The 25,113-nt window shown below is 43.7% G+C and overlaps 1 protein-coding gene and 1 non-coding gene across 2 annotated transcripts; one reads left to right on the forward strand and one right to left on the reverse strand.

The window, feature by feature from the left end:
• Positions 1-5,496: 5,496 nt before the first annotated feature.
• On the forward strand, positions 5,497-24,971 carry LOC101613325 (gastrula zinc finger protein XlCGF26.1-like). Its single transcript, XM_045151302.1, has 7 exons — positions 5,497-5,620; positions 6,452-6,472; positions 8,866-8,961; positions 13,052-13,178; positions 15,829-15,921; positions 21,456-21,553; positions 22,746-24,971. The coding sequence occupies exons 3-7, from the start codon at positions 8,959-8,961 to the stop codon at positions 24,369-24,371; spliced, it is 1,947 nt and encodes a 648-aa protein (XP_045007237.1). The 5' UTR covers positions 5,497-5,620; positions 6,452-6,472; positions 8,866-8,958; the 3' UTR covers positions 24,372-24,971.
• Positions 11,851-11,971, reverse strand: LOC123461374. The gene has a single exon (XR_006637656.1). It is a non-coding gene; the product is annotated as a U6atac minor spliceosomal RNA (small nuclear RNA).
• Positions 24,972-25,113: the final 142 nt, after the last annotated feature.

Genomic DNA, 25,113 nt, shown 5'->3' on the forward strand with positions numbered 1-25,113 from the left:
TGTGGTAAGGGGCCTATGCAAGTATATTTCAATAGCAGAATCATGCCAGGAGCCAGCGTCCCAGCTGGAGTGAGGTCCTTGAATGAAATGCAGAGTCAGCGGGAGGGGGGGGGGGCAGAATGAGGGACACCAGGGTGCTGTTTCAGGTGATTCAGGAGTCTCTGCCTTTCCCAAGCAGGCTTATTTTCCAGGAAGTATCAAAACACTCAATTCTCAGCAAAAACAACAATAACAACAACAAAAAACCATACCAAAAGGCCATTCTTCTAACTTTCTTATACATTCCTTGTAGCCAAGCTTAGCAAAGTACTTACTAACCTGTTTGATTAAAGAGTTGTATTGTTCTCTGGATAACAAACACCAAGCAGGGCCTGATGGGGCAAACCTTTCCAAGAAGGGCTATGGACTATAGTGTACCCATTTTCCATTCTTACTCACTACATGACCTGTATTTTCATTGTACATTCCTGTATTGGGTAAAGGTGGGTCAGTAGAATCAGGAAACCTAAGTGCATTTGCCTTAGCTCCTCAAGGTAGACTTTGGAATTTCTGGTGTTGTCATGGGAGGGTCAAGTAATTCTTTGTTCTGAAACTTTGCAAAGAACTCCTTGTTAGTCATATTCTTATTTATATAGGGAGCATAAGTTTGTACAAATGGTTTTAGTTCCATTTTCTTTTAGCCCTTTTATTTATCTATAGCAGGGAATAGTTAGTGCTTCCTTTTTTTTGAATGCCTAAGAAGGACGGGAGTGCTACTGCTAATAAGAAAACCAAACACAGAGAGCCAAATGGTTTCAGCTCCATCATGAAGTTCTAGCCACGCTGAAACCTCCTCCCAGCTGGATCCTTGTCAAACGGCAGGAGTGACTTTGCCTCCACCAGAATCAGCCATGAGAGCATGAAGAAAATCCCTTCTTTAAAATACAAAAGAAAAGTTATAGTGCTCAGTGCTGAGTGTGTTGCTTAGTGGAAATTCTTAACATTATTACTCCTTTGTTTTTAGTTAACATTTAGCATATGTTTCAATATGGCATTTACCTACATGTATAACAATTTACTTATATCTGTCCGTTCATAACTCTATGCTTGACCTCTTCCTTTCCCAATTTCACAAGATCCATTCTAGTTGTCCTCCTGATCTTCCAGGTGTACGCGTGCACACACATGCACACACATGAATATAAGAGAATGCTGTTATGAGTCTTTTTTCTTTTCCTTTCCATTATGTTTACATGTTCCCCCACCCACACGTATTTTAACATTTCTTCCACAAGATAGTCTCTTTTTCCTTTATATCATAATACATTCTATTGGTTCCTTATATGAAAGAAAACATATTTGCTATTTTGCATCTTAATTGCTGAACCAAACATGATGATATACTATGATGTACTTTTCTGCCAATGACCTAGCTTCCTTGAAATTTAAGGATGGATAAAGTTGCACTATGTACATATACTATATTTAAAAAAATTATTTTATTGATATGAGAAGAGAAAGAGGCAGGGGAGGGTAATGGTTAGACCAGGGCCTTCAGCACCTGCAAACAGACTCCAGATGTATGTGCCACCTTGTGCACCTGGCTTATGTGGGTCCTAGGGAATTGAACCTGGGTCCTTTTGCTTTGCAAGCAAGCACTGTAGCTGCTAAGCCACCTCTTCAGCTCTGTATACGACATTTTAATTATCTAGTTCTCTGATGACGGACCTCTATGCTGATTATACTTATTGTATATTCTGGATAATACTACAGAAAACATAGATAGTTTGTGATGTTGTTTTTTTACATACCTTGGTAATTTTCACAGGGGTAGTATAGCTAGAACATTGGGTAGTTCTATTTTTAGTCTTTGAATCAGGTTTGTATAACTTTTCAACTAATCCATAAGATTTGTACTTTTTAAATTTTTTAAACATTTTGCTTAAAATTATTTATTTATTTATTTGAGAGTGACAGAGAGAGAGAAAGAGGGAGACAGAGAGAGAGAAAATGGATGCACCAGGGCCTCCAGCCACTGCAAATGACCTCCAGATGTGTGCGCCCCCTTGTGCATCTGGCTAACGTGGGTCCTGGGGAGTTGAGCCTTGATCGGGGTCCTCAGGCTCCACAGGCAAGCACTTAACCACTAAGCAATCCCTCCAGCCCAGATTTGTACATTTTTATGAGAGACATTATGAAAATAAATAGAAACATGGTGCTGGTGGCTCGAATGTCTCCTGCCCCTGCCTGTCATTGGACACATGCTCATGGTTCTCAGGGTCCATGGTAACCTGGCCTAAGTTCACCTGAGCCCGGAGAAAGAGCCTAGGATACAAATAGATGAGGTTCCTGGTGGCTGGGAGACAGGATGGAAACTGATGTCCAAGGCTAGAAATGCAATCCTCTAGATACCAGATTGTAACGCCCTGGAAACCAGAAATGAAGGTCCCAGCATTTGGACATCAGGGGACACTGGTGGGCAGATCAAGAGCCAAGTGGCATAGACAAGTGGGGGGTAGTTGACAATGAGCTTTGGGGATGACAATTTCCCTCTCCTGGCCCAGGAAGCTAGCCCACAGACTCACCATTTTCAGATCACGGGGCCTAAGGTGTTTTCTCACAGCAGCTGTCATAGTGTGTTACCGAAATTTTCAAGTTTACATCTGGAAAAGGATGAAGGTCATATATGAAGGTCATAAATAAACAAATTGGCCTATTTTCTTTTTTGGGGCAGGGCTTCACTCTAGCCTAGGCTGGCATTGAACTCACAGCAATCCTCCTACCTCAGCCTCCAGAGTGCTGGGATTCAAGTTGTGAGGCACCACACCCAGCTACAAATAATTCTTAAACATGGCTTATTATTATTTTAGAATTCTTATTTGGACTCTCACTGGATAGAGGGAGCATTCCATGTATGTCAGGAACCATCACAACAAATGGTGCTTGTTGTGCTGGAATTTCTGGCTCTCAGGTGAAAAGAGACCTTAACCAGACACCAGAGTGGAGAGGCTCTTTCCCTTTGCAGGTCTTCTTTACTTGCCATCTTTCCTTCCTGTTCACTCTTTCCTGAGGTCACACTGACATCCTTTAGGTCTTCCTCAGAACTTGCCTCTACCTTCAAATCCCATTAAATCTACCCTTAGTTCAGATTCCCTTTCCTCAACGCTCCTCCCTCAGAACTCCTCTTCACTTAGTCCGCAGACTGCTCCAGTCTGAAGCCTTTGCCTCACTTCTTCCCTCAAGACTCTCACTTCCTCTCTCAGGAACAGAGCTCATCCCTCAGACATTGATTCTTAGGCACTCACCACCTCCCTTAAGCCCTAGCCTCCAATACTCAGTGAATGACCTCTTCCTTTAGGCCCACACTTGCTCCCTCACACCCTACTATCCTTATTTATAACCCTTCAGTCTGTATTATTCCCTCATTCCTCTCACCAATCTCCAGAGACTGAGGACCATCAGCAACTTGCAGTTCATCCCTTTGAGTCCTCCTCAGCTTAGTGGAGACCAGTCTTCCTGAGTTCTGCGGTGGCTAAGCCACTGACCTTCCTCTTTCATGGTGATGGGCAATGAAGGAGTCATTCCCCTAAGCCCTTCCGCCTGGGTGTACCTTCCTCTTCTATACAGTGAGCCAAGATCTACTCTCCTGGGTTTCAGAAACCCGTCAGGAAGGTTAGTGGTCATTCAAACAGCCCACATCTCTCTAAGACAATTCCTTCCTATTGTCTTATGGGGTCCCCCCATAATGGCCACCAGGAGTTGACATCACCCATTTCTCCAGGAGAATAAAATCAGTCTCAAGAGATGAGATTAGCTTCTTGAAGACCCACTGAGATGTGACCTAGGAATTAGAACCCTGAGCCCTGTACCTGTCACAGACTCGTGCTCTGTCACTATTTATTGTGACAGTTTATTGGTAGTCTGTATATTTTGGTCGTACTAACCTGCACAGGTTGGTTTTGCGCTCACTCTGCAGGCCAGGCTTGTCTCAACCTTCCTCTACCTCAGCCTCTTGAGTAGCTGGGCTTACAGGCCTGCACCATCATGCCTGACTTGAAGGTGAGATTTGGACCCAGTTCTAGACTCTCTCCTCTGTTTCGTCTGAACAGGGTCCTGAGATGAGCACAGAGAGAGACAGGAGTGGGAAAGAGGCGAGGCCTCTGCCCAGAACTGCGTGTGGAATCCCACATCGGAGTGAACCAGCCACCTGGGCGTGGGCAGCCAACAAAAGTCTTTTTCCGCTGTGCTTTGCACCCACTTTCAGTGTTTCAGAGAGATGCCACAGAGTACAGAGACAGTGATGGGGACAAAAAGGGACAAGGAGGAATGTAGCTCTTAGCTGAGGGTTTTCCCAGCACGCAGGAGTCCCTAGGTTTAGTCGCCAGCAACACACACACCCTCCGTGGCAATGGCACAGAAAAGATAGCCTTAATCGCTGTCATCCACAGAAGTAGGAGTTGAGATTCCAGTCCACGTTCCCAGTGACCTGACAAGCTCAAGGAAAGGACTTAAGACCAGCGGACAGCAAGGAAAGAAAGGCCACTGAGAGCAGGGAGGAAAAGGTTGGGTTCTCATGTCTAGAACCAACTGAGAGAAACTCAGAGATAGCCAGAGACTCAAACCCACAGTCGCATGCACGGCTGTGGAGTCTGAGGGGACAGGGAGCCCTAGCTATTCCTCCCTGGGCAAAGCGCTGTGAGGTTCCAGGAAACACACGTGGCAGACAGGTGACACCTGGGTATCTAGGAGAGAGGGAGGTCCGTCATCGCCCACGATGACAGAAATCTCTTTAAGTTCAGCCAGCTGCAGGACAGCAGGAGCAACCACCTCGCTGTGCTGACCCGTGGTCTGCCCTGGGTCATGGACGAGTGTCTCGTGATCCTGCACACCTGGCCAAACGCCTCAGCCACAGCACCGCACCGCTGCTCGGAAACTGTTCCCTCCCATGCACCAGGTCTCACTCGGCAGTGGGCACTGCTGGCACTACCAGTCCCCAGGACCTCTGCATGGCTACTGCGACAGATCATTGGTTCCCACCAAGGTCCTGGCTGGGTCAGAGGAGAGTTGGTGGACTCCGAGGTAATGGCCAGATGGCGGCCACCTTAGGTCACTTGGAGTCAGGATACAGAGCCCGGGCCAGTAACATCAGCATCAGGATAGCTTGGTGACAGCTTGGTGGTATCTTGGATCCTGACGTCCAAGTAACAGATGTGAGCTCCTGTAAAACACAGGCTGCTACATCGTGAGACTCAAATATGAGAGCGTCACAACGCTTTGGGACCCAGGGAGCCTGAAGATCAGAACCCAGACGCCGAGTGGCTTAGGCAATGGGGAGCCAGGGACAAAGTCTACGGTTGCCGAAGTGGGGGTTACAGCTCCCTTCCCCTGATTCCAGCGTGGGCTGCAGTCTGGGCTGAAGGGGGAGGGCCCTGAGGTCCCGTCCAATGGCATGCACTGACGGGAAGACTATCCAATCGGGCACGCAGGCTGCGCGCAGGGGGCGGGCGTCACCGCCTGGCCGGAGCCTTTCATCTGAACGCCCCCATCTGCTCATCATCTGCAGAACTGCTACCCTCGGTGCGTCTCTGCTCAGGAGTCTGGGGACATTGGCGTCTGGCCCGTGTGGCCCGGTGCCACGGTGGTACGTGGAAATCTGGGACGCGAGACGTCTGGGAAGAGGGGAAGGGCGAGTGTGTGGCGGCCGCGGCCCCCACCTTCTGCTCCGGAGTTCCCAGGCCCGAGCGCGCTGTTTGGTCCATTGTGCGCCCAGACCCGCTGGCTACGGGGTGGGGGATGGGCTGGCTCTAGGGACCCCGTTTAGTCGAGGCTGCAGCCCCCTCCTTTTAGCTGTGCCTGGCATTGTTAAGCTCCGAGGCCAGAGCCAGGGCAGGAAAGGTGCAAACCCCATTGGGCAATCGTCCCCTAGCTCCCCGTTGTCTCCGCCACTTAGCTCTTGTATTCTGTCCCCAGGGTTTACCCCATGGGACCTGCATATCTGTTTTCCAAGGTGTTACAACCTGATGTCTCCATGAAGATCTAATATCTGTCCCTCGGACATTCTGCCTCTTAGCTTCAGCTAAGAACAGTTTGTGTCCTGAACTCTGTCTCTGGGCTCTGGTCCCCCCCCCCCCACCCTTAGGAGGCCACTCCCTTTGACCAGGGCAGGCTGTCATGATCCGTAGGTAACGAGGGAAATACTAAGCCCCCGAGCATCTTAGGGTACCATGAGCTGTGGTGGCATGCGGGGGTGGGGTGGGAGGGGGTGCTTCCAGAATGGCACATTGGCACTGGACACTGGTGTTGGGGGTACAGGTACAAAAGAGTCCTTTGTCCCTGGACCCTAGAAAGTCTGGGACACGGATTAGGAAGATGGAGATTGGCCGTAGCCGCTATTTCACCGGGCACCTTGAACTGAACCAGAGGGACTTTTGTCAATCTGTGTGATGAACAATTTTTCCCTTCCATTCCACAGGTTTCTTGGATCCAAGCTCAGGTTTGCAAAGTGCATATGACACCTTGTGGAGAGAATTAAACTAAAGCTCACATCTGAACTGGCCCACCTGGCCGTGAATCAGGAGACAGCTGACTTGAACTCTGGTCTCCATTGCTTCAGCAGTGTTTCTAACCATCTGTCCAGGGTAGTAAGCCAGTGGCTACTGACAAGCTCAGATTCCCAAATCCTGATCCTCAGTACACAATGGTTTGAATGGGGACACTGAGGCATGAAGGGGGCGAATTCATACTCTCATGGGCATCTTCAGAGCTCTGACGGCACAACACATTCTGGATCTGGGCTCTGCTCCCTCCATGCAGTAAGGAGAGACACTCACAATAGCAGCACCAAGTGGAAGTAGATGTACCTATTTTATTTTATTTTTTCCATTTCAAGTTGGTCTTTTGCTCTCTAGCTCACATTGACCTGGAACTCACTCTGTATTCTCAGGATGGCCTTGAACTCACAGTGATCCCCCTACTTCTGCCTCAGAGTTGGGAATAAAGGTGTGCGCCACTAGGCTTGGCTTAAATTTACCTTCTTCATAGAACAGCCATGATCCTCTGCAAGAGCCAGTGGATTCTACAGATTGAGGAAAATGGATGTGGAGGCCAGGCAGGGAATGAGTTGTCCAAGGTCAGGCAAGCTCTGTCTGTGTGCATGACTAGCTATCACCTTGGGGCCAGCACAAGCTGTTTCCCTGATGCTGATCTGGTCCCTGGTAGTGAATAACTTTCTGAAGCAAGGCCTGTGTTTTCCAACTCTTTCCATCCCTTGGACTTTGGGAGCTGCCCACATCCCTGGCACAGAGCAGAATCAGCTCATCTGGGTTTCATCCATGACTTAGTGTTCCCCTTTTCTCTTTGGGTTGGTTCTGCATGCAAGAGCTGAATGACAGCATTGGGACATGGGGCTCACTCTCTTGGCCACCTGGGAAACTGACTGTGTGCCCCTTCCTCAGTTGGCGTGAACAAAGCTGACATGTGGATTTTGGCTCATGCTATTAGTTGCTCTCAGGATGTTGTGTGTAGGACAGAGGTCACAGGGTTTTCAGTGAGGGGATGGCAGACAACCAGGGTGTTATGGTCTTCATCTGTAAATGGGGCACTATCAAGTTGTTTAGATTGAGCATGGCCTGGGCGTACTCACCCGTAAGCTGAGAACTAAGACCAGCTTGGGCTGCATAGTAGTTCCTTGCCTCAAAAGATCAAGATTAAGATGTTTGATTTTCAGTTTTCCTACTTGGCCTCCCTGAATTCTAGTCATTTCACCTGTGAAATGGATAGTTGTTGGGACCAAAATGAATTCTCCCCCGGTCTGTACAGTGGAAGTTCTCGCTGTGATGGGGAACTTCACTCACAGTATAGAAAGCAAAGAAGCTGATGCCAGGAGAGGGTGAGTTTCCCATTTCCTGCCACTATGGAACTATCAAGCCAGTAGCTTGCATATCACAGGACTCTGGAAGGTTGTGGTTGCACTTACCTAAGAGGGACCTCAAAGGGATGGGAGAGCTTTGTGTCATTGGTGGCCACCAACCTCTGACGATGACTACATGGCTTCTGTGAGGAAGACAGGCCTGAGAGGTGTGATGGAAGCAGGAATCAGTGTGGAAGGAGGAAGCAAGAGGCTCAGGGAGATAGTGACTCCCTGAGAGAGTATGTGAGGGCTTCCTGGATGAGGTGAAGGTCTGAGGGATGAGGGGAGTGTCTGGGGGTCTGAGAGAGGGCATAGTAGATAGCTGTGTGAGTACTAAGTGAAGAGCACAGGTTCTGAGGTGGAGGACACTTGGAGAAAACAGCGTTCTGAGGGAAAAGTTGATGAGGACGGGATCTAGCGATGGAGCCCACTTTGAAGGATGGGGCTTTGAGAAGATCTGAAGGGTGAAGGGCATGAACTGTGTAAAAAATGAGGCAGGGCAGTAAGTAGAAAGTGAAGTGAAATTAGGATGGGAAAAGAGCCCTTCACTCTGGAATCTGCTTTAAAGTCTCATATCAATGGAGTCAAGAATCACAGCACAATTAGTAACATTGGCTGTGAAGAGCACTGACATACAGGGAATATTCCTTCCAGATAGTAATGTTTTAAACAGAGTGTGAGTGAGGGGCTGGAGAGATTGCTCAGTGGTTAATGCACTTGCCTGAAAAGCCTAACGACCCTGATTCCACTCCCCAGAATCCCAGATGCATGAAGTGGCCCATGCATCTGGAGTTCATTTGCAGGGGCTGGAGGTCCTGTCATGCCCATCCTCTCTCTATGTCTTTTCTCTCTTTTCTCTGTCTCTGCTTACAAGTAAAATAAAACAATAAAATAAAAGAGAGTGTGAGAATAACAATGGACCTTTCTTATGGCTTAAGTGCATATGACATTCATGTATGGCCTTACTCCTTTTCTAGATGTACTGAAAATTTCAACTTTCCTGGGAATCCCTTTGACACACTGCTGCAAGAAGATATAAGGGCTGGCACCATATACCCCACAAGCTGGAAATGGTGAGTTTACATGGTGGCCCCCTATTCAGGAGAGGACAGCTGTTCCTCCCATATTCATTCTACAAGACAGTATCACCTTGCTCCTCATTGCCTGTGTCACTTGGCTCCTGGATACAATTCTCAGAGTCCCTCATCCCCATCTGGAATTTCCAGTGCATTGCAACTTGGTATCTACACAACCTGGTATCTATTCCTGGGACATTCAGTTTCATCCATCTTCCAGCTACTTAAACCCCATCTATTTGTGTCTTGAGCTCTGTCTCTGGGCTTCAGTGACTTTAGGTGGCCTCATATTGCCTTGATCCTTTTGAGATCACTGCCTGGCATGGCAGCTGCCGGTGTGTTTGAGCTGCTCAGAAGGGATGCGAAGAGTCTCAGGACCACAGCAATTTGGACACCGGTGATGCAGTGTGCAGGTGGCATGTGCATGGCCACAGAGTGGTCCTGGAGGCTAGGGTGTTGTTGGATCTGGTACCTAGGTACTAGGGCCCCTTGCCTACGACTCCAGTAGAATATAAATAAGGATCTGAGGGATCCAAAGATGAAGACTGGACCTGTTGCCTGTGCTGCTTGGGATGTAGTTTCATCAGACACCTTACCACCAGCTTACCTGGGTAATATCCATCTCCTTCCTCGGTGCCACCTCAGGTGTTTTCTGGGTCCACGAATTTCCTCTTTGCACCTGGGGAGGCTGAGCAAGGTCACATAGTCCCATTCATCCCAGGCTACCTGTGCTGCTCTGTGTGCACCTCCGGGCTTGTGTCTCTGGCTATCTGTCTCTGAACCTCTGTGATATCTCTGTCGCTGAATGCCTGTGACCAAATCTAGGCAGGTGAGTGCCAACCCCTGCTTTCATTTATCCATCTCTCCCTACTGTCTCTGGCCTCACCACGTCAGATCCTGGAGTCCCTAGGAGTACCAACTCCTGGCTCGATGACCTTGTTTAAGCGTGTTCCTCTTGAGCTCTCTGCCACTGAGCCATGTCTTCAGCGCTTTTCTTTATGCAGTGGGGCCTCTCTCTGAAGTCCCAATGGCCTCAAATTCACAGTGGTTCTCTCCTGAGCTCCCCCAAGTACTGGAATTATAGATGTGAACCACCATGCCTGGCCTCTTTTTTTTTTTTTTTTTCCTAGACAGGGTCTCATTCTAGCCCACGCTGACCTGGAATTCACTATGTCATCTTATGGTGGCCTTGAAGTCCTAGAGATCCTGCTACCTTTGCCTCTTGAGTGCTGGGATTAAAGATGTGAGCCATCATACCCCCCACCCCTTTTTAAAGGTTTTTATCTTGTGATATAGTCTCAGTTTATTAACCAGGCTTGCTTGGCCTTAAACTTGAGATACTTGACCGCCAACTAACTAGCGTTACAGGCTTGGGACATCAGTGCTAATGCAATGTCCTTCTTTTGGGTAGTGATATGAGGAGCTCTGGCAAGGACTGGCATATGGCAGGAGATCAGGAAATAGTTATGCTTCTCTCTCTCTGGGATAGCTTCCTCAGCCTGTTGCCTACCCTGTGGGGGTTTTGTGGAAGCATGGTTACTGAATCATAGTGCTCTGGGAGAGAGTATGGGTCAAGAGAAATACAGGGCACTCCAAACCCACCAGAGGACATGTGGAGCCCCCTTATTGTGTTTCTGCTGTTCCCATGTCTCAACAAATCTCTTCTTCCTTGCCTTCTTCATCCTTACTGCCTCTCTCTCTCTCTTTGTCTCTCTCTCTCTGTGTGTATGCACACACATAGGTAGCTTGAGGAGGACATCATGTGGCTTTTTCTATCACTCTTCTACTTAAAAATATTTTATTTATTTATTTTTCAGAGAGAGGGTTAGAGAAAGAGACAAAAAGAGAGAGAGAAAGAGGCAGATAGAAAATGGCCTCTAGCCACTGCAAACAAACTCCAGACATATGCACCACCTTGTGCATCTGGCTTTATGTGGGTACTGGGGAATCGAACTCCCGTCCTTAGACTTTGCAAGCAAGTGCCTTAACCATGGAGCCATCTCTCCAGCCTTCTTCTCCTTTTTTATTGTATGTTTTCTTTTGAGACAGAATCTCACTATGACTCAAACTGACCTGAAACTCATTTTATAGCCTGGGATGGTCTCAAATTCAGTCCTCATATCTCAGCCTTCTGAGTGTGACTAAAGATGGGAGCTACCATGACCAGTTTGTTCTTCCTTTTTGTTTCTTTGAGATGGGGTCTCGGAGTGAACTTGGGCTCATGCTATTGTTCCGTGGACTGGCTGACCTCTGGGTGGCAGTAATCTTCCTGCCTGTCCCGTCAACAGTGTGTGAGGGGGGTGCGCAGCCATACCTGGCTTTCTGTGTGGGTGATGAGGATTGAACTCACGTCCTCACGCTTGTGCAGTCAGGGCTTTTATCCCCTGAGCCATCTACTCAGCCTAGCTCAGGCTAGTCATCCTGCCTGGCCCTGCTGAAGGTTGTGATTTATGCGCCACCAATCCCAGACATTTGTCCCTTGTTGTCTCCCAACTTCTCTGTGTCTTCATCCATGTCTCACTGACACACTGAATTTGAGTGTGGAACCCTGCTCTGGGAAAGGACTTTAGGCAGCCCTCAGCCCTGTGGGGGATTTACTCAGGATTCAGGATTCCTGGAGTCCCTGTGAGAAGAGACCTCAACCTCCTTGCTTCTGTCTCTGGATGGCCTGCCTTTGAGAGACATGAAAGAAGGTCTAGATCTGTATTCAAACCTGACCACTAAGCCAGGCAGTGTAGGCTGAGGCAGGGGGAAGGTGTGGATATTTGTATCCAGTCCTTATAACAGATCCCTTTCTAAATCAAACTGCAATTGAACTCACAGTGACCCTCCTACCTCTGCCTCCTGAACACTGGGAATAAAGGCATGTGCCACTATTCCCAGATCTTAAAATAGTGGTTTGATGCCACAAAGTAGGTGGCAGTACCTGTATGCATGCTGTTGGGTCCATGTGCCTCTTCCATCCTTCTCAAGGGGAGTGCTAACCTTCTCTCCTTTTGTCCTTTTGTATAACACTTTAAAAAACATTTTATTTATTTGCAAGGAGACACACACACACACACACACAGAGAGGGAGAGGGAGAGAGAATATGAGAGAAAGCAAGAGAGAGAAAAATAGACTCACCAGGGCCTCTTGATACTGCAAACAAGACACATGTGCTGCTTTGAGCACTTGGCTTTACATGGGTGTTAGGGAGCTGGAGTTGAACTTGGGCTATCAGGCTTTGCAAGCAAGTCTCTTCAACCTCTAAGTCACCTCTCCAGCCCTGCATTATCAACAGAGCAGTGGGGCTTCTTTTTGAATGCTCTTCTCTTCCCATACACCTTTTTTTTGGCGGATTTTTAAGGTAGGGTCTTACTCTAGTCCAGGCTGGCCTGGAATTCATATGTAGTCTCAGGGTGGCCTTGAACTCACAGCGATCCTCCTACCTCTGCCTCCCAAGTGCTGGATTAAAGGCGAGTGCCACCACACCCAGCTCCCATACACTTTTAATCTTCTATTGTTTTTGATATAGCCATTCTGACAAGCATGCTGAGGTATCAGGAAATCAGCTCTTTGATGAACCCAATCTCTGTTGAAAATTTGTTAGAATCTAGGTTTTCAAATAGCGCCTGCAAGAGAATACGTAAGTGTTCTGAGAGTAGGAATCTGTTTTAATTTTTTTTTTAACCTTCTTCTTCATTACTTCTGGGAGTTCTAGACTATTTGATTTTTGATGTCCAGGAGAGTGGATTTGCATATACCCAGATCCCTTTGCTCCCAGAGTTACAGTCCCAGAGCTCCTGGGATTAGCCTGCCTTCTCTCACAGAAACTGTGTCAAAGCTAAAAACACAGGGCATGAGGGGACCTGAATATTTCATTGCGGTGAGCAGAGTTTAATTGTATTGTGATTCCTTGGAAAACTTTCATCATGTTTTCTTGAATTCTTACATTAAATCTGATAAAGACATTTTTATTGATTGTTCTTTCTCCCATGATACAAATCAAGCGACATCTATAAGACACTGCTAATCATCACACAGTAAACCCCCACTTTTTGTTCCCAAGGCTGAGGACTTGGGTTGAAGAGAAATGTGCCATTTCAGGGGTCAGTGTCATTTGAGGACATAGCTGTGGACTTCACCTGGCAGGAATGGCAGGAGCTGGATGCTGCTCAGAGGACCCTCTTCACGGATGTGATGTTGGAAAATTACAGCAGTCTGGTGTTCCTGGGTGAGTTTAAGTCCTGTGACTCTCATAAAAATTCCTTCTGTTTTAGTTGATGAATATAGGGATCATCACTAACTTTTAATATCAATTCTAATTATGCATTTTAATTGATACATGGTAATGACACACAGTGTGGCTTTGTAGGACACTTACATAATGTGTCATGGACAGGTGAAAGTGATTGGTAACTATTGGGAACATTTATAATCTCTCCAATAGCTATTTTGGAATATTCAGTTGATTGTTGTCAACTGTATATATAGTAGTTATATGTAGCTCTGTAGCATGTATCAGTGACTCATCACTTCCATATGCTCCCCAGTAAGCAGTACCCGACCCTTCTCCATCCACCTCCCCCTGTGCCTTTCCTACAGCGTGGTGACCACTGTTCCGTTGTGTGCTTCTTTCAGGTCCACTTTGGCTTGCAACGGAATGAGAATACATGCAATTTTTCCTTGTATGTGGGATATCTTACTTTTGTCTTTAGCTATACTGGGAGACATTTAAGAAATATCTATTGACCATACGTACAGAGGGAGTATATGGCCCAAAGAAAAATTCCATCAATTCCGGTTTGGAGAATAAATGAGATTTCAGGGGTTTTTAGAGAGCAAAGGTGGCTCTCAGATAGCGGTATCTCTGGAAATCACAACGCTAGTCAGTTTTACTTGTTTGTGCAACATGGGCTTGGACAAAAGCCAGTTCTGATTGGCATCTCAGTTGAGGGGTTCATGACAGTCCTGTGAATGATTTTTTTTTTTTTTTGCTTGTTTGTTTTCTTGAGGCAAGGTCTCGCTCTAGTCCAGGCTGACCTGGAATTCACTATGGAGTCTCAGGGTGGTCTTGAACTCACAGCGATCCTCCTACCTCTGCCTCCCGAGTGCTGGGATTAAAGGCATGCGCCACCACACCCGGCTCCTGTGAATGATTTTTAAACAATATTTTATTTCATTATTTATTTTGATTGAGAGACAAAGAGGGTGAGAGGAAAAAAAGAGAGAAAGGGAGAGAGAGAGAGAGAGAGAGAGAGAATGAGAACAAATGCCAGGGCATCCAGCTATTGCAAACAAACTCCAGACACGTGCTACCTTGTGCATCTGGCTTATGTGGGTCCTGGGGAATCAAACCTGGGTCCTTTGGGTTTGCAGGCAAGTGCTGTAACCATTAAGCCATCTCTCCAGGCCTGCGAAACCTTCTTAAGAGGCCCTTCGCCATCCTCGTAGGTGTAGCTATGTGCTGAGTGGCCTTCTCTATGGCTGTCACCATGGGCCAAGGTCTCCCACAGGTCCCTCAGCTGCTCCACTCTAAGACGGTGGTGGTTAGTCAAGCCCAGAGAAAGCCTTGCACTGCAGCCTCACACAGTGCCCTCCAGTTTGTCCTTGTCACCGTGGGAGCCAGGGTTTGCATTTACTTCAGTGAGTGACAGTGAGCTGACCATTTGTGCCACATGTCCTTCACAACTTCCTGTGCTGGTGAACCTGCGTTCATTGCCTGTCTTGGCTTTTGTGAACACTGCTGCAGTACACAGAAAACTGCACAAGTCTCCACAAAACCCTTTTTTTTTTTGTTTGTTTGGATACACAGCAAACACGGGCATAGTTTGTTCTATATTTAATTTTTTCAAAAATTCAAAAATTTTGAAAAATGTTATGTATGTGTGTGTGTGCACGTGTGTGTGTGTTTATTTAGACAGACACACAAGGACAGACATCATTTTTTGCATCCAGCTTATGTGGATAGCTGGGGAATTGATCTAAGGCTGACAGGCATTCTAAGCAAGTTCCTTTAACCACTGAGCCATCTTCCCGTTCCCTTATATTTAGTTTTCTTTGGATGCATCATACTGTATTTCTACTAGCCATACTAAAATTTGTATTCCTGTCATCTCTCTGATAATATTCAGCAGTTGTTCTTTTGTATCGTAGATAACCATTGCAACTTCAGAGCAATGATAGCTCATGTGGTCTTGATTGGTATTTCACTGATAAGCTGGTAAACACTTGTTCATTATGTACTTACTGCTTGAATATCATGTTTGAGAAATGTACAAGTCATTACCTAGGTTCAATCAGACATTTTCATCTCCACCCTACTCAGCGCTGGCCTATAGGCCTATCTGGCCATGTCCAGTCTTTTATGTGGACACTAGGTATCAACTTAGACCCTTCTGCTGGTGTGGTCAGTGTTCTTACCCATGAGCCATCTCCCTAGCCTCCTCCAATGTTTGGCTGGTTCTTTTTTAAAATTTTATTTATTTATTTATTTATTTGAGAGCGACAGACACAGAGAGAAAGACAGATAGAGGGAGAGAGAGAGAATGGGCGCGCCAGGGCTTCCAGCCTCTGCAAACGAACTCCAGACGTATGCGCCCCCTTGTGCATCTGGCTAACGTGGGACCTGGGGAACCGAGCCTCGAACCGGGGTCCTTAGGCTTCACAGGCAAGCGCTTAACCGCTAAGCCATCTCTCCAGCCCTGGCTGGTTCTTTTTTATGACTTGTCTCTTTTTCAGTTTGTCCTAAATATCACCTAGGGCAAGGTCAACTCACTTTAATGCGCTGACCGTAGTGCAGTTCCTGAATGGGAGCTTTTGTCTTCCATCAGTGTGCCTCACTTTGCACTCTGTCACAATTTGCACATTATTTCCATACACAGGGCACTGCAGGACCAAGCCCGAGTTGATCTGCAAGTTGGAGCATGGAGTTGAGCCATGGTGTGTAGCAGAAGCCTCATTCCACAGCCTCCCAGGTCAGTGAATGTACACTGAGCAAGGGAGGTCAGCAAGAAAAGAACCCGTCAGACACTGGTCACATCGAGTTCTTTTTTTTTTTTTTTTTTTTTAACCAAAGTCTATCCAAACCCATCCTTGAAAACCTATGCTCTTGTATATCAAACACTTCATTTCTGCAGTTTCAGGAGAGGGTTACCCACTTTAACCCATATCCTTGTTTCTTTCTTGCTTTTTCTGCTGAAGCATTCTCTTTGATTTCTTGTATTGTCTTGAAATTTTCACTGTAGAGGTATTTCACGTTTTTGGTTGGGTTTATTCCTCCTTACTTTTCTTTATGCTATTGTGAATGGGCTGCTTTTCTCTTGATATCCTTCTCTGTGAGATTTTTTTTTTCTTTTGAGGTAGGGTCTTACTCTAGCCCAGGCTGACCTGAACTTTACTATGTCATCTCAGGCTGGCCTCAAACTCACTCCTCTTACCTTGGCTTCCCAAGTACGAAGATTAAAGGCATGCACCACCATGCGCAGCAGAGACAAAGGGTGTGCCTGGACCTCTAGCCACTGTAAATGAACTCCAGGCACATGGGCCACTTTGTGAATCTGACTTTTTTTCCCATTAAATAGAAATTTGTATGGAAACATCATATGCTAATACCATCATTTCCCTCCTCCCTGAACCCATTCCAATGAGGGTCTTCCTGGTATTCCCTTGGGTTGTGGGCTATGAGATGTGAGAGCATAATTCAGTCATTATAAGGGGGAGCCTCTAGGTTTTTATGTGGGTACTAGGGAATCAAACTTGGGTCGCTATGCTGTGCACATAAGCACTTTAACTGCTAATCCATCTCTCCAGCCCAGAATTTCATTTTTGAAATATATGAAAGCTACTGGGTTTTTGTTTTTTTTGCATGTTGATTTTGTGTCTTGCAATAGTACTGATCTTTTCAAAGTACAGAATCATATTATTTACCAATAGTGATAGTTTGACTTCTTCCTTTCTCATATTTATTTTTTACATCTTCTTGTCTAATTGCTCTAGCTAGGACTTCAAACACAAGTTTACAGAGTAGGTGTCCTTATTTCATTCTAATTTTAGAGGAACTAGCCTCAGTTTTTCTCTATTTACTATAATGTTGGCTGTGAGCTTGTCATTTATGAACTTTACTATTTTGAGGTATGGTCCATCTGCTCCTTCATTCTCCCAGGACATTTGTCATGAGCTTATGTTGGATTTTATTGAATATGTTTTCTTCAGCAGTTAAGATGATCTTGTGGTTTATGTCCTAAAGTTTATATGACATATCATATTTATTGATTTACATATATTGACCCAATCTGGTTTGAAGCCCACTTTGTCATGGTGGATACATGATTTTCTTAATATATTCTTCAATTCAGTTTGCTACTGTTTCCTTGTTGAGAGTTTTGGATCTATGTTTATCAGGACAATTGGTTTGTTTTCTTTTTTTTATTGTGTCTTTATCCAGTTTTGGAATCAGGGTAATTCTGGCTTCATAGAATAAATTTGGTCATGTTTCTTACCTTTATTTTTATGGAACAATTTGAGAAGAGTTGGAATTAAAGCTTCGTTTAAGGTTTGGTAGGCTTCAGCAGTGAATTCACCTGGTTGTGGGCTTTTCTTTGTGGGAGACTATTTTCTTTTTTGAGGCAGGGTCTTACTTTAGCCTAGGCTAACCTGGAACTCACTCTGTAGTTCCAGGATGGCCTTGAACTTACAGAAATCCTCTCTCTCTTCCTTTAGAGTGCTGTGATCAAAGGTGTATGCCACAACAACCAGCTCTGTGGGAGACAAATATTGATGCCATCAGTTTTTAATCCCTCTCATCATTCAGTATTGTTCAGGTATGATGTAGGTAGTGTCATCCACCAAGAGGTCATGGATATGGTTATATATTCTAGATACATTGTTCCTTTTTATGTGTATGCCCCTCTTTGTTTTTTCTGACAGTTTTGATTTGAGGTCCACTTTATTTGATATGAGGATAGTGGAATAGTGACTCCTGCTTGTTTACAGCTTCCATTTGTTTGGTAGTGTAATGTACATCCTCTGATACTCAGTGTTTAGACATCTTTGTTAGTTTTGTTTCTTAGAGACAACATTCTTTTGAATTATTCTTTTTAAATGAGTTACTTACTCTGCATCTTCTAATTGGTGAATTGAAGCCATATTATTTTTTCATATCTTCCTTTTATGAATTGTGTCCTGTCATGGATACTTGCAGATGGAACTATCCTTCTTCCCTGTATACTATTATTTCCAGAATTTTCAGTAAAGTTTTCTTGGCTGACCTGAATGCTGAGCATAGTATTCTCAGTTGGCAATTGTGTACTTAAAAGAGCTTGGAACATATCCAGTTTATTCTTTTCCATTTTTATGGTTGCTAATGAAAGGTCTGAGGTTATTGTGATATTCCTATATTTGTATGTGAGTTGTTATTTTTCCCTCTAGATGTTATTAGTGTTTCTTTAAATTCTATTTTTCTTTTCTTTTTTGTTTTATGAAGTAGGGTCTCACTCTACCGCAAGCTGACTTGGAATTGACTCTGTAGTTCCAGGCTCACCTTGAACTCATGGTGACCCTCCCATCTCTGCATCCTGGGTGCTGGGATTAAAGGCATGTGCCACTATACCCAGCTACTTTTTACTTTTTACATCTTTATGTTGATGTGTCCAGTCCTGTTTGCATTCCTATATGTGAATGTCAACTTATTTATCTAGGTTATGGAAATATTTTCATATAGTTTCATTACACCATCAATTACCTTCTTACCTTAGGGTGCTTTCTTGATATGACCCACTTACGCTGCTTGGCCCAGCCAAAGAATGGGTAGTGGACCTGCTTTCCTCTCTGCTTCTGTACCCACTGCACAGGTTGGCACTCCCTGTTTGACAGGCTCCAAGGAGTCAGCTCTGACTGCATGCATATAGCCTGCGCCCCCCCCCCCCAGCCACACCTGGATGTTGTGGTAACCCCTGAAGAAACAAATAAGAGAAATATATGACATTTGCTAGCATAATTTCCTACCCCTGGGATAAACTTACTTTCTTTTTCTACAGTATTTTATTGCTTATTCCTGCCATTAACTGTTCTACAGACTTTAAACCCTTCTGGAAACTCACTAGTACTTGGCTTTCTGTCAGTTTGTTGTTTGGCAACTCTGGTTTGACACACTTGCCTTTGAGTAACCCAGACAGACCACTTCTTCTCTTTGGCCTTTCTCATCTTCTTTTCAATGCTTTACTGACCCTATTTACATGCCAGTCAAGGTCATGAAGGTTTTTCAGGGTTTGTAACTCATAGGTCACATCCCACCATGGGGCCCAGCAAAGCCTGTATCTTTCCCAATGTCTCTGCTAAATTAACGTCTTTCTTACCATTTTTGTTAACGCAGTGCTATCTGGCCTGATGAACTTACATTAACCACAAACTCTCTCATGCTCATTTCTCTCTCTAAAGCCTAGATCGCCTCTGTTGCACTGCAAAACTCAATATTTATGGGGATCTTAGACAGTGATGACCAAGTGTTGCTAGCGCCTAATATGAGCCAGTACATCAGGGACTGGTTTCCTTTATTTAACCTCAGATTATGTTAGCCTTTTTCTCAAGGAGGGATGAGTAGCTACAGCACTTAATTTCTCCAGAGCTAATGAAAGTAGAAGCTTTGTATTCAGAGAGAAACTCTGTATCAAATAAATACATGGATGGACAATACAATATTGATTTATTTTTTTAGAAATGAATACTAGAACTACTATAGAATGGGTGTTTTCTATTCCTGCCCATATATTTATGTACATAGTAGAACCAAGGATACAAAAGATATTCCTGCAAACCCATGTTGGTGGAGTAATTATGTACACTAGCCAAAATACACTATGATCTAAGGTGTCCATCCTTGGATACTGTGTTAAATATGATGTGTATGCAAATGGGGTTGATAGAGTGTTTGACACACAAGAAGGCAGACATTAATTTGGACCCCAACAGTAACATAGACATTCTGGGATTGGTGGGACAAGTCTGCAATCCTAGTGCCTGGGAGAGAGAAACTAGTGTGAACCTAGGGCTATCTGTGCTAGCTTAACTGGTGAGCTCTAGGGTCACTGGAAGGCCCTGTATTTAAAGTCATAATGGAGGACTAGAGAGGTGTCTTCGTGGTTAAAGCACTTGCCTGTAAAGCTTTAGTACAAAAGTTGGATTCCCCAGTACCCATGTAAGCCAGATGCTCAAGGTGGCACATGCATCTGGAGTTTGTTTGCAGTGGCTAGAGGCCCTGCCATGGCCCCCTCCTTCTTTCTCTTTCTTTATTTCAAATAAGTAAAATATTAAAAATTATAATGGAGAGCAACTGAGGAGGGCACTCAACATTCATTTGTAGCCTCATGCATGAAAATGTCTACCCCCACTTATACCAACACACATAAATGCATGCATACTATCATACAGACATACACACACCAAATTAAAAATAAAGTCAGTTGTATATATTATATATAATGAAGCAGAATTATTCAGTCATGAAGAATGGTGTTTATAGAAACATGGAAGGATCTGTACTTTATCATGTTAAGTTCAGTAAGTCAGAATCAGAATGAAAATTACATGCATTGTCTAATACACTGAATATAGCTTTGACTTAAAGGTCAGAAACAAAAAATGAGTATATTCAGTTAGAATAATGAACAGCTAGAGAATAAGGATTAAACCAATATCATGTTATACAGTGAATATATACTAAAAGATTTGCTTTGACAGTCTTAACTATACAGAGGAAATGTAATTTCATAATGAATTTCCTTTAATTTTTTTTCTTTGCATGTACATGCCCAAAGGCTGGGGCCTCTTGTCTCTGTAAATAAATGCCAAATGCTTGCCCAGCTTTTGTGCCTGTCTGGCTTTACATGGGTGCTGAATAACTGAACCTGGGTCATCAGGTTTTACATGAAAGAACCTTTAACTGATGAACCAACACCTTCTCCCCTTGTTACTTTAAATTAATGTATCTATTGTTGTCTTAGAAAATATGTATAGGGCAATTATGTGAATGAATTTTGTGAGACATAGCTAGATTAAATAAAGAATTCAGGAGATGCTCATCTACTTGGGAATATAATGATTACCTTAAAAAAAAAACCCTTAAGTATTTTACTGTTGTTTCTCAGAGTAAAGTAATCAAATTTAAGAAAAATGTACTTCTTTCCCTCAGCTCTTAGGATGAGGAAATATTTGACTATGTTTCACATGTGAAACAGGTGTGATGTAGAACAGTATATGTGTAGCTAACACAACAGAGAAATACATTAAGTGAGAAAATAGTAGGTGAAAGTTATGATGTAGTTGAGAAATAGGTGACTATCTCCATATGCTTCAACAGAGTAAAACAAAAATTGTTATAGTAATTTATAAGGACTAAAATGTATATAGTTATGAAAAGTCAATATTATTTTACAACCCCCATGAATAATTGCACAAGAACTACAGTTTAACTCATGTATAAGGATATTTCTCATATCATTTTATGTTCATAAAGCAACTTCCCCAGTTGAGGCCAGCCAGGTAAATCACAAGAGTCATTTGTGGAAAGTTGGAATCACTAACAGGAAGACATTAAATGAAGAAATGGATGAAGTAAGTAAAACATTTCCTGGCAATTTATCCATGAAAATCTATTCATCATGTCATCAGTAGTTTGGTATATTAATAAAGTGCTTTCTTCACAAGCATGAGGATGTGAGTGTGGATCCATGGCATAATGTAAAAATCCATGTTTGATGGCATGTATCTATAAACCCCTTACTGGGAAAATGGAGAGAGCTGATTCTTTGAGGCTTGCTGGTCCAGCAGACTATCAAAATTGGCAAGGTGTCAGTTCAATACGAGACCCTCTCTCCAGAAACAAGGTGGACAGCAATTCAATAAGATACTTAATATTAGGTTCTGGTAGAATATACATGTATTTCCATGCACACACATGCATATGTGCACACATATAACATTTACACATACTTCCTAAAGACCTTAATACATGTTGGAGTAGTTTTCCTTCATAGTTAGCCTGATAAGATGTGGGTTGGATAAGAACATAACAATTTAATGTAAAATATACTCTTTATACATTCTAAGTATTCTAAACTCCATAACTACAATCAAATTTAAAATTGACACTTAAAATATACTTTTAATGTATATGTGTATGCATTTGTTGATGTGTGTTGTGCGGTGTGTGTGTGTGTGTGTGCGTGCATGTGTGTGTGTATGTGCATGCATGTGTTACCACATGTGTGTGTATGTCTAAGGTCATTCTTAAGGTGTCCTGCCCTTCTTCCCTGCTTAAAACAGGACCTCCCTTTGTTTTTTGACTCCTTATCTTCCTGTGTGTGCCAGTGGAACTGGCCTGTGAGCTTCTGGATTCTACAGGCTCCTCCTTAAATTTGATGTAGGCATATTTGGATCACAGATTAGTATCCAGATTTGTGTGGATTTTGAGAATAAACTTGCACAATAAGCACACGTCATTAACTACTGAGCAACCTTATCATCCTTTTAAATATCTTTGACTAGGAATATCATTCTAAACAATGGCATATTGTTGGCACATGATGAAATTTCATATTAAAGAAATTTCTAGTAAATATAGTACACATAGGAAAATCATTGTTAGGTGCTAGCTATATATGTATTCCAAGGCTTGGTCAGGTAAGGAAACAAATATTTAAATATACCATGTGTAGGATCATGTCTTTCTCTAAATTACAATGTACTTATAGGAGAGAAATAACCACATGGGTATATAAAATATAACAAATTCATCTGTTTCTAGGCTGAACAAAAGTCGAGCCAGAAAATCCAAAAAGGGACAGAAAGTTGTAAAGGGAAAACATATGTGAGGATGGTTTACCAGAAGTCACATCACACAAGAACTCTGTCGCACAAATGGAAAAAAACTTTGTATTCCAACTCCAATCTCACTAAACATCAGTGTCTTCATAGAAAGGAGAGTAAGGAATGTGAGCCTAAGGAATGCAGTAAAACATTCTTGAAGTCACAGCACACTGTACCTCAGAGAACACATTCTGGTGGAAAATCCTTAGAATGTACAGAATGTGGGAAAACTTTCACCCACAAGGTACTCCTCCATGATCATGAGAGAAGTCATATGGGTGATAAGCCATACAAATGTTTAGAAAGTGGGAAATCTTGTAATAGATCAAAATGTGTTAAGCCTCAGAGGGCTCATAAGAGTAAGAAACCATGTAAGTACAAAGAATGTGGAAAAGCTTCCACTCTGAATACGCACCTCGCTATTCATGAGAGATCTCATGTAAGTGAAAAGTCTTATGAATGTGCAGAATGTGGGAAAGCTTACACCAGCAAACAAAACCTCATTCACCACCAGAGAACTTACACTGGTGAGAAACCCTATAAATGTGCAGAATGTGGGAAAGCTTTCACTCAGAAGGCACACCTCAGTGTTCATGAACGAACTCATACAGGTGAAAAGACATATGAGTGTATGGAATGTGGGAAAGGTTTCTATTTCAAGTCACAACTCACTGTTCATGAAAGAACTCATACAGGTGAGAAGCCTTATGAATGCACAGAATGTGGGAAATGTTTTTATGTTAAGTCAAAACTCACTGTTCATGAGCGGACTCACACTGGTGAGAAGCCGTATGAATGCACAGAATGTGGAAAAGCATTCACTTGTAAGATGTACCTCAGTGATCACCAGAGGACTCATACAGGTGAGAAGCCCTATGAATGTACACAATGTGGGAAAGCGTTCACTCAGAAGGTCCACCTCAATGTCCATCAGAGAACTCACACGGGTGAGAAAACCTTTGAATGTGCACAGTGTGGGAAAGGTTTCTATTTCAAGTCACAACTCAGTGTCCATGAGAGAACTCATACAGGAGAGAAGCCCTATGAATGCACAGAATGTGGGAAAGCTTTCCGTGACAAGTCCCAACTCATTAAACATCAAAGAATTCACACAGGTGAGAAGCCCTATAAATGCACAGAATGCGGGAAACCTTTTACTCGGAAGGTACACCTCAAAGCTCATGAGAGAACACATACAGGAGAGAAGCCCTATGAATGTACAGAATGTGGAAAAGTGTTCCGAGTCAAGTCACAGCTCACTGTTCATGAGAGAACTCACACAGGCGAGAAGCCATTTGAATGTACACAATGTGGGAAAGCTTTCACTCGGAAGGTACACCTCAAAGCTCATGAGCGAACTCATACAGGGGAAAAGCAGTATGATTGTGCAGAGTGTGGGAAATGTTTCTATTTCAGGTCACAACTCACTGTTCATGAGAGAACTCACACAGGTGAGAAGCCTTATGAATGCACAGAATGTGGGAAAGCTTTCACTCAGAAGGGCCACCTCACTACTCATGAAAGAACTCATACAGGTGAGAAGCCCCATGAACGTGCTGAATGAGGGAAAGCTTGCACCAGCAAAAACAAGCAAATAGCAAAACAACTTGATGGAATTGGGGGAGAATGAGAAATAATGAAAAAATATAGAATGTGGAAAAGCTTTCTACACTTGACTAGACATCAGAAAATAAGCAAAGATGATTAAGCAGAGGATAACAATTTAGTAAAATATATCACCACACCTTATAATGTGAAGAAATTCAATACATATGAGAATTATAGAAGAGGACTTTAGCTACCTATATACATTAATAGATATTGACATCAAATAATTTCTGAAGTTGTCTATTTGAAATTAAAAGAAAATGTTGGAGTTGGGATGTGGCTCACAGGCTCTGAATTTTATGTGCATATATGAAAGTTCTAATATTCCATCTCTATTTTAAGCATTTATATTTATGGGCTAATTGTCTAAATAAGAAAATGTGGAGAAATTGCAAGAAATTTTGAGTGTCTTGTTGGACGAGGATACTTGGTGTATTTTGGTCATTGAAAAAATTGTAGAAAAATGGTCAAGCTTGGAACACATCATTCTGTGTGAACCCACACAATCACAGAAAGACAACCGTCATGTGGTCTCACTCATCTGAGGTTCCTAACCTGGATCAGCCAAGTTGCTGACACACCTGAATAGCATCTTGAGGCTGGACAATAGGGAGGGTAGGGCTTGGGGAAAGGGGAAGGATGGGAGGGGGGCACAAAACTGAAACCAAATTGAACTGGTTCCATATAATCCTATATCC

This window comes from Jaculus jaculus, chromosome 5 (genome assembly GCF_020740685.1).
Source record: "Jaculus jaculus isolate mJacJac1 chromosome 5, mJacJac1.mat.Y.cur, whole genome shotgun sequence".
NCBI classification, from domain to species: domain Eukaryota; kingdom Metazoa; phylum Chordata; class Mammalia; order Rodentia; family Dipodidae; genus Jaculus; species Jaculus jaculus.

Bases quoted from the DNA above. Each gene is read 5' to 3' on its own strand.
- LOC101613325 (XM_045151302.1), top strand. The intron at 15,922-21,455 runs GTCAGTGAATGT...ATGTTCATAAAG, and splicing joins CTCATTCCACAGCCTCCCAG to CAACTTCCCCAGTTGAGGCC. The intron at 21,554-22,745 runs GTAAGTAAAACA...ATCTGTTTCTAG, and splicing joins TAAATGAAGAAATGGATGAA to GCTGAACAAAAGTCGAGCCA.